This window comes from Anarrhichthys ocellatus, unplaced genomic scaffold (genome assembly GCF_004355925.1).
Source record: "Anarrhichthys ocellatus isolate YVR2014 unplaced genomic scaffold, GSC_Weel_1.0 scaffold25, whole genome shotgun sequence".
NCBI classification, from domain to species: Eukaryota; Metazoa; Chordata; class Actinopteri; order Perciformes; family Anarhichadidae; genus Anarrhichthys; species Anarrhichthys ocellatus.
The window spans coordinates 6233251-6243431 of NW_022280055.1; the positions used below are offsets into that span (position 1 = coordinate 6233251).

General features: G+C 43.6%; 1 protein-coding gene across 2 annotated transcripts; it reads right to left on the bottom strand.

Annotated features, from left to right (window-relative positions):
- Positions 1-918: 918 nt before the first annotated feature.
- On the bottom strand, positions 919-7484 carry mfsd4b (major facilitator superfamily domain containing 4B). 2 transcript variants are annotated; one of them, XM_031861841.1, is made up of 4 exons: positions 6531-7484; positions 5473-5641; positions 3588-3704; positions 919-2833 (listed from the first exon to the last, which is right to left on the bottom strand). In XM_031861841.1, exons 1-4 carry the CDS (start codon positions 6813-6815, stop codon positions 1509-1511), a joined length of 1896 nt encoding a protein of 631 aa, XP_031717701.1. In that variant the 5' UTR covers positions 6816-7484; the 3' UTR covers positions 919-1508. The 2 variants fall into 2 exon arrangements, with proteins under 2 accessions (XP_031717701.1, XP_031717702.1); XM_031861842.1 differs by having other exon boundaries at positions 6461-6538.
- Between the last annotated feature and the right edge of the window lie 2697 nt (positions 7485-10181).

Here is a 10181-nt window from a genome sequence, read left to right on the forward strand (position 1 = left end):
CCTCTGTGTGTTTGATTGTCCACTCAGTTGTAATAGTTTAAATGGTGCTTTGATTGAACCCTGTCAGGGTTTTCATTCTGTCTTGTAACTGTTATTCGTTATGGTATTTTTCTGCGTGTGCAGACTGTCTGGTTTGACCCCCCCCTCTCCCAGGGCTTGTGTGTCTTCATGCTTGTTTGCTGCCATCTCCATTAGCTGCTATGAGCTGAGTGCAGTCCAGTCAAGGAGGATGAGTTGAGTCCTGTATGAGCTGTAGCAGTTTGAACTCATTGTTTTATTTTTTTAAAGGAGCTCCTTACAACTCTAAAGACAAAACTACATTCACACCACCAACTGACTTTTCTTCATTTTTATATAGACTGCAGTCTTTTTTGTAAATAGTTCCTGTATAGCTCCATCTTTAATCTCACTGTGCATTAGCATTAACAAAAAAGATACTAAAGCTCCGGCCATGAATGCAATCGAATCTGTTTTTATGCATTCTGTTTGAGGATGCCATTTTCCATCTTTCTTTTCATCTTGATTGTACTGATATCCTTTTGGCAGATTTGACACTTCATACTCTATCTTCTGAGTGTGGGAACTGGAAACAATTTCAGTCTTTCCAAAAAATCTGGGACTGTTGCAATACTGTGTTTTGATAATTTATGTCATGAAGAGTCTATCGTTTCCCTGTGCATATATGGATTTGTGTACAATTCCAATTTTCTGAGCAAAAAAAGAAGAAATCTGTCATCAAATCACGTCAAGATCCAATCCTCAATGCTCCATACAGCCGTACACAGGATCTGTGTATTTGTATAAATGTAAAAAAAAATAATGAAGGTGTTTGTTTGTTTTTAATGAACATTGCTGTGGGTGGAGGTTTGAGATTGATATAATAAAAAGTAAATGTATTAAGATGCATTCTGTCAATGATTCAATTTAAAAATAACTTTTATTGAATCACAGAGATGACACATCACACATGACACAAACAAAACTCTTCTTTACAAAAGTGCAACCAAAACTAATTTAAATCTTACAACTATCATCACGCTCATGTCCTGCTCACTGCAAAATGAGTTTACATTTTGAGAACGTGTTTTTGGCAGCAGGGTGGAAGATGAGTGCGACGGTCCCTGGTTCATCTCATGTGTCCTCCAGCAAGGCACTGAAGTCTACCAGCCCTGGGACCCATTCACTAGCTTACTGACTTCACTGTGGAGGGAAGCGGGCCAACATAGAATCCTTGTGGGGAATCAATGACGTATTTTATTTCCAACAATCCGTAGCATAGAAGTGCAGTTTAAAGCCTGAGCCTTCATCATCATGATTCAAACGATGCTGATGACCCAAACTTTCACGGATGCTGCACAGGTTTCGGTCAGTGCTTCATTCAGTACACAGTAAATCAACCGTTCATAAATGTTGGAATTTTCAGGTTCTGGACAACGAATGGGCGCAAACATGGAGACTCTTGTTTTTAGTGAGAGATGAACAGCATGTAGGAGCCATAGGAGGAGGTGTCAGTCTCTCTTCTCTCGGTCCAGAGAGAGCAGTAGTTTACGTCTGGGGGAGTCTCTAACCGGGGAGATGGTGGCCGAGTAAGAGGCTCCACCTGCGGGCTCCGTCACCTGGGTGTTGGAGGCAGCAGGGCTCCCTGTGAGACCAGAGCCAGGAGGAGGAGAGGAAGCCTTGCTGGGTGAACTGATGAGACTTGCTGTGTCATCCATTTCAATGACCTCAAAGTCTGCGTCGTTCCACTGATCGGCCTCATTGTCTTGGTCCTGCTCCTCCTTCTCTTGCTCCTCCTCTTCTTCCTCCTCGTTGGCCCCCGAGTCCAGCAGCGCCTGGCGGTATTCGCTGTCGTCTGCGTCGGGCCGGCCCCTGACGCGGGGCTTCCTGCTCTGGCCGCCGGGGGCCGAGGCCAGCTTGTACATGACTGGGAAGATGATGGAGGTGAAGGTGGAGGTGATGAGCGACAGGTACATGAGCAGGGGCTGGTCGTGGAACTTCCCCAGCAGGAAACCCACAAGAGCGGGAAGCACCATCTCACCCAGCGCCGCCCCCACCACGAAGGCGGCCGCCGTGCGGCCCGTCACCGTGGTGTACTGCTCCACCCAGGAGATGCCGCTGGGGAAGATGGTGGCCATGGAGGCGCCGTACAGACCGGTGCAAACCCACAGGGCCACCTTCTCCTTGCTGAAGAGGCAGAGAAGCAGGGAGGATACAGTGGAGCCCACCAGGCTGAGCAGGATCATGGTGGCCGGGTGCATGCAGGCCGCAAAGAAGATGGCCAACCCCCTGCAGGCAGCGAACGTCGCCCAGAACAACGAGTTCAGCCCGGCTGCCTGGGACTGAGGCATGTGGGCGTAGTCCTTGGCGAAGGTGAAGATGAACGAGCCGTACGCCACCTCAGCGCCTACGTAGAAGAAGAAGAAGCAGCAGAGCAGGGCGATAAGGGCAATGTGATGTTTGGCCACCAGGGGCTTTCCTGACGAGGCCTTGGCTTTGTCGCGTGACGCGCCGCAGCGACAGTAGAGGATGAAGAAGAGGAAGGAGATGAGAAAGATGTAGGAGCCGATCACAACGTAGGCCCACATGGACTTGAGGGTGCTGTGGACGTAGTGGGTGATCACGTGAGCGTCGGGGACACTGGTGATTTGCTCTGTGGTGACGGGAGGTGTGGAGTTGGTTGGTGCGATTCCTGTGCTGCCGTCGCCGTCGGGCCCAAACAGCAGCTTGGCTATGATCGGAGACACGAAGGCCCCGGCTGCGAAGCTGAAGTGCAGAGCCTGCATGTGAGGACCCGCCTGGTCGCCCCATGTGTTCAGTATGAGGACATTACCACCTGACGGAGAGAGGAGAAAAACATTGACACTTCATTAACAATATGGCGGTGGCACCATTGGAGCCTCTGCATGATGTCCTGCAGTGACGTAACATCTCATAATCCTTTAATGCTTTCCTTCTCTTTGAAAGGTTGACTTTTCATGGACGCACGCTGTGCAAAAACACTGTTTCTTCAGAAAATCTTTTTTTCCAGGTAATGAAGGTTTTCACTAAAGTATGAAAATACAGAGCTCAGCGGGTATCGGAGATTAGGTTTTTAACAATGTGCGTGTATGAATAAATAACTGATGCTCTCAAAGTAACAACTCATCTGGAAAGATAACAATGGGTTGTGTGTTACAGAAACACGAGTTACAGCCCTTTATCAGTCAAATACAGAGTGAAAGAAAGACGGCTAGCTGGTAGTGGGTTGTTTGGGGCTTACTTTAGGCTGGCATCAATTACAGCGAGCACTAACAGCCCCAGCAGGTGCATTGAGCAGCTACAGAGGTCCATTTCTCTCAGGAGTCGGTGGAGACCAAAAACGGAGCTAAAAGTAGCTGGAGGTAGTCATCTTCATAGTTCTCATCAGAAAGTAGATAAGGCTCAAACATCAAAACAGACAGCATCTGGATGACCAGTGTGTGTGTAGGATTGTAGCCTCCATATATAATTCTTCAATAAATGTTCTAATACTAACTACTAGCTAAAAGGCTTCCCTCCAGGAAAGCAAGACTCGTACCATTAGCTCGTGTATTTAAGTGTCGTCTTACCTGTATCCAGAATACCCATCGACATCCCAATGCTGGACATGAGCCCAGTGAGGAGCAGAGCTTGCTTACAGAAGGGGATAGCACACATTCCAACGGATGTGACCAGCATAGAGAAACCTGGAAGGCAAGATAACAAGAGTAGAATATGTGTTTAAAATGTGAAGTAAGACCCTTTCCATATATCTGAAGATTTCATAGCCGAGTGCAAAACAGGCCATTCAAATGTCATAAAAATATCAATGTATAGTATGCAATTAAAATGTAATTTGAAAATGTCATATTATAGTATTCCATAAAAAGTCATAATGAAGCTTAAGCGGAAGTTCAGTCAGGAAGTCTCTCTCTCTCTCATATATCACTATAAGTTAACCAACCAGATGTTGCACAGTTTCCTTAAAGCCAATCACATCGTTGCTGTCAAACTTTAAAAAGCGTCCTCTCCATTACTGTCAGTTGTCATTTCAGCTCAAATCGAATATGACCCTCCTCCACCCCAGTCACCTCGAGTCAGCATCACAGTCAAGCTCCTCCTCCTCCTCCTCCTCCTCCTCCTCCTCCTCCCGGACTTATCTGACCTCAGCATCACTACCCCTCTATTATCTTACTTCAGGATGGAGTCCAATCGCCAAAGACTTTGCACTATTCATATTTTATGCATGTGTAATAAATATTGTTCAATTCGAATGAAGTTTCTCCTGATCGAAATGTAGTCATAAAATGCCATACTATGTTATTCCATATTAAGTGACTAAAATGGCATAGTCGTCACAGTATAGTTAACATAAAAAGTCTTGATGCAGTAATAAAATATAAGTCATAGTATAGCATACCATAAAAAGTCATATGGTATATCATAAAAGAGTCACAGCATAGTATATTTTAAAAACTGTTAAGTCATTTAAGATTATGTCATGAAAAATCCTAAAAAAGTCATAGTATAGTATGTCGAAAAAAGTCATAATACAGTATACAAAAAAACAGGAAAAAATGTCAGAAAAATAATAAAAAACAGATAGTATGTCGAAAAAAAGTCACAGAATAGTTTGTTGAAAAAAAACATTAAAAAGTCATATGTCGGAAAAAAGCCATGAAGAAGCCATAGAAATGTCAGAAAGAACTGTCATATTATATTAAGTAAGTCATAAAAATGACAGAAAACACGTAGCCAGGACACCTCTGACTGAGCGATATGCGGCGTTTCTGACTCATCCAAAAAGCACTACAGCAATCATATTGCTGCATGTCGGGGCGATGCTGCCTCGGGGTGACTGGTCTGGTTGCCCCGTCGCTCAGAGGTCCCTGCGGCCGATCGACCGGTCGCGGCTGTTTTCTGTCCTGACCCCACAGTGGTGGAATGAACTCCCCACTGACCTCAGGACAGCAGAGTCGCTGCCCATCTTTCATCAGGCTGAAAACTCACCTCTTCAAGAAGTACTACCCTGAGCCTTCCACTTAGCACTTATTGTATTCATATTAGTTTGTTGCACTTATTGTATTAGTTTGTTTCTGCACTGTACTTTTGCTCTAGTTTATGCTCTTAGATGCTTGTTTAAAAAAGGAGATGCACTTATGACTTCTGGTGACTAGTAGTTCTCTTGAATACCTATGTTGAATACACTTATTGTAAGTCGCTTTGGATAAAAGCGTCTGCTAAATGACTGTAATGTAATGTAAACTCTCGATTGAATTTCTCATCCACTGGAAACATGAAGGAGTTTTGAGAGCCGATGGAAATTATATTTGATTTAAACACATAAGCGGTGGGGACAATTTTAGGTTTTCAGAAAAGTGGTCGGGACACATCCCCACCGTCGCTATCATAAATTACACCAGCACCATGTGCAGCTCCAACATCTACAACAGCTACGTGTGGATGAAGGGTTACCCAGCAGGAGGTGGGGGTTCAAGCAGTCGAAGAGAATCCCCCCGAAGAGGGAACCGCCGATGTAGCCCGCGGAGCGGCCGACGAAGATGTAGGAAATATTGCTGATGTTCTTCTTCACATTCACAGCCAGGTCCTCGAATGTGGGGCCAAGAACAGAGATACTCATCCCCTAGAGAACAACAAGAGAGAGCAGCAGGAGTTACAAAGAGAGAGCACATTTACTGCACGTGAAAACTGAAATAAAATGACAATAATAATACATACATACACATACACACATATACATATATACATATACACATATATATATATATATATATATATATATATACACTGAACACAAGTGAAGCCTATGTGTATTTTTACTTTCGACTGTGTAAATGGAGCAATAATTGGCCCAGAAGAGTAAAGCAGTCACTCGGGTGTGCACTGATGGTTAATCTTGGCAGATGGTTGAAGAGCAATTTTGCAACTATGTAAATCCAGTCTGTCCAGGATCCTGCAGCAGACTGGATATACGACTTCCTGCACATTGCAACAGCTTATTGTTGACCGATAGCAGGTTCATTCAGACTGTATCTCTAGCCAGCTTTTGCATTCATGTGTCTTTTATTTTTCAGAGTGGATTCAGGTGATCCACATGGGGCCAGAACGCTGCACGTGATGCAGTAGGGGCCAGAATTAAAAATAACTTGAAACTTGAAACTGTGGTATAAAACAGGCAACACACAACCGAGGGTTTGCAGACAATGGTTAAAGAGTGTGTGACTGTAACTCCTTATTTCCGGACACAGGTTATAAACTGATTCCTTGAACAGGTGTTTGCAATGCTACCTGATTGCCACTAGAATAAGAGCGCGAGGTAACCTAACCCTGACTAAGCTAACATCGTTGTCATGTTAGCTTAACATGTGTTTGTTATGAGTAGTATTCATATCTAAACACATTGTGGTGGCGTTAAACGAGTAGAAGGCCTGAGGAAACTCACGGATACATTTTCATGGAACAATTTCCTTAAAAAAAAGCTAACAAGTTATAGCATTCGCTGCTGAATGTACCAAGCCCAGGAAAGATGCACAGAGCGCGAGGGTGACCATCCAGCGAGCGCACGCTCCATGTCCGCCCCTTCCTCCGCCGACCACATCCACCCGGTCGTCGCATCCCGGCTTCGTGGACCTCTTGACCGCCTTCAGCACGCTCTTCAGCCCCCTCGCGGTGTCCTTCCTCTTGTCAAACAGGGTGTCCTCCTCCTGGTCGTCGTTATCGTCATCGTCGTCCTCCATGCTGGCGAAACGAACGTGCTTCTTTTTGACAACAGTGTCGCGCGCGGCGGACGAAGACATACCTGTCAGTTTGTTACTACGACTGCTGACGCTGATGTTGCGCTGTTAGCGGGCTGGTGAACAGCGATAACCGCCCGATAAGCGGTGCTTCGGCTCCTTCCGCGCTTCCTGTTCGTAGGTCTATCGGTGCTAAGTCGTTCAAATGCAGTCAGTCTTGTTTAAACCCCGCTGGTTCTTGGGATGAAAGCGGTCCAGGTATCAGCGTACGGGATCCTCCATATGGCAACAGCCAACGTATAGCTGCTGGAGGCTCGCAAAGATCGTCTAATGACAGAGTCTCACTTGATCCACATAAGCGACACACCTGACGCGAAGAACATGGGATAATATCCTGTTTAACTCGTCGGCAGAACCACTTACACATTTGTTTAGATCATGAATCAGTTATACATAAACTACAGCGGTCATTACTTTATTTTTGTTTGTTGGACTGCCTTGTTTTATCCTCGACCGCAGAGTGGATTTAACAACAGTGTTCACATTTCCCATGTCTCATTTGCATTTGTAAACTCACTCACAACCCAATTCATTCCAGCTCAGTAAATATCAGTATTTTAAAGTTGTTGGTAATTTGGACTAATTTGAATGAATTTGCCTTTTAACGGAACAATTGCAACAACACTGACTCAGATTGTCGTTGACGTTCTTTGTACTCAGAAGTCAGAGCAGAGTGAGACCCCGCTGCTCGTTTTTCCTCTCTGACTCAGCTGACGCGTTACAAAAATGGTTCAGTGCTTCAGGAGGTAATAATAATAATAATAATAATAATAATAATAATAATAATAATACATCAATTTTAAATAGCGCTTTTCAAAATACCCAAAGACGCTTTACAGGGCAGAGACAAACATAACACACAAACAAAAGAGAAAAAATGAAAGACAGAGGAGCAAACAACACAAACAACATTTTTGTAAAAAAAAAAAAAAGAATAACTGGAGAAGCTGCGCTGAATGGGTCATGTAATGGAGGGTAGGGTGCAGGGGTTAGCGGGTGAAGGCGAGTTTGAAGAGGTGGGTTTTGAGGGTTTGTTTGAATGTTGATAGGGAGGGAGCCTCACGGATGTGGATGGGGGGCGTTCCAGAGGGGAGGTGCAGCAGCTGAGAAGGCCCCGTCACCCCAGGTCCGGCGCTTGGTCCTGATGGTCTTCAGAATGTTTGCACCGGCGGACCTGAGGCAACGGGTTGGGGCGTGGAGGTCTGAAAGGTAAGGAGGGGCCAGGTTGTTTAGGACTTTGTAGTCGCCACCACGTTAGCAGCGAGGGGACATGGCGGCCTCTAGTGTTACAGAACGAGTGAGTGCAGAAGTGGCCTAAAGCCTGAGGTTAGGAGGGTGAAGTTGGGCCACCAGTGTTCATACCTCATTTTAAATATATTGGAACTATCTCTATCCTCATTTTAAATAGAAATATAACTTTTGAGGGCTAAACAAAAAGTACTTTTGATATTTTAGTACGTTTAAATATCAAGCAGGTGTACATATGAGCCAAGGTGGACAATTACTTATTCAATAATTAATCAATTATTCATTGAATTATTGTTAGTGATGCATTAATGCAGTGTATGCCTACATTTAAGAAATAAATGTTCATATTTCTGTCACTTTGTGGACAAAACGAATCTGGCCATTCGATTTTTATTTAATTCACAATGAAAATTGGCACCGTTGTGTCCCATCCGTTTAGATTGATGCTGTTAAGACCTGGTTTTGTTACTAATATGAGCATTGGATGGATTGGTCAATACAAACAGCCCCTTACTGTATCAGTTTGTTTGAGATGGATACACTTACCACTTACATTTTGCTCTTATAGTAATGTATCCTGTAAAATAATGAGCAAACAATCAAACCTATTGTTTTATCAGCCCCCTTAGGTATCCACATGTAGGCATTCATTACTAATAAAGAACAGTTCTTCCTCACTTCTTTCATTGGTGAGAGGTTCTGAGGAAGAGTTTCACATGTTTAAAGTCGTTTAAAATCTGTTTTTCTTGTGTAGGGACAACCTGCATTTTATTGTGCAACCCTGTGTTGTAGAATGACAATAGACGAACCTTGAATCATGTTTACTTTTACTGTACTTGCACTTAGCCCCGCATTCTGCTGTTTGCAGGCGTAGTGACAGAAGTTGATTCAACGTTGATCGTTAGTGCTCGTGTGCGAGCTCACTGTGGTGACATACTGTGGCTACCAGCCAGACGTGGAGAGACAAATTAAGAGAAAGTCACATTTTTTTTTTTTTTTTTTTTTTTTTACTGCCTTGAAAATGCTGATTGCGTTTACATAATATTACATTGCATATATCGTAGCTCACCGCACATCCTGCAGCAGATAGGAAAGAGTAATATTTTAGTAGAAAACATTTTGGGTATAACTCATGAGAGATAAGCATATAAAATAAAAAAAAAATCAGAAATTAGGACAAAATGATGCTGAAATGGGATGAGAGGATAAAATATGCATTTCTTGCAGCAAAGCGTTACCGAAGTAAAAACTAAATGGTTGGATTAGATATGAGAGGCAAAATAACAGCAGCAAATGCACAATAAAATGCCAAGAACAAACTCAACAGTCATGCATGTCATAAAAAAAAAAAAGAAATTGTTAGGCAACAGATGTTATTTAATTATGATATATAAAAGATATACTTAGCGGGGAGAATAGTAATACGTGCTTATTGTTAAAGGCATTTCTGGTTCCGAGCAGCAAGCGCTTCATTAAAGAGCAACGTTTTTGGACAGCTAGATACATTCTTTTAAAAGACTTTGAGTTTATTTTAGCATTTATTTTGTTTTTCAAGTCAAACGTGAACGCTGCTCTGTTGGACTGCCTCTGATGGAGGAACAGGGACGAGTACAGAGCTCTACACGGGGTATAGAGTGTCACAAGGTATGGAGGGGGGGGGGACACAGAAAAAACACAGAAATCCAGTTCTAATGCATCACGCAGAGTGTGAAGAGTGACGGACGGATCGGAGACTTCCTGACAGACAACCTGTGGCTTTAGGGAGACGTACGGCAAGCAAACAGGACCAACACACGTTCAGCCATTGTCATTTCTGTACAATGTTTTTGGTCTTCAGGTAAATCAAATTTAAGGCTCGAGGCAAATGCCCGTCTATTGCAGCACGACATTCTCCACAAAAAAATAAATACAATATGAAAACATGAAACAAGCAGCTCTCTATCCGAGGCCAACGACCCAGACACAGATTGAATGATTAACTGGACTTTACTGACTGATGGTCTCGAAGTCAAAAGATTAATGTGTAATAAGACTTTTATAAAGAGGCGAGGAGCTACAGATGCACCGTGTTTTTTGGTCCTTTTTAAGGGGTCACATGGCAACGGTTGTTTTATGACCTGG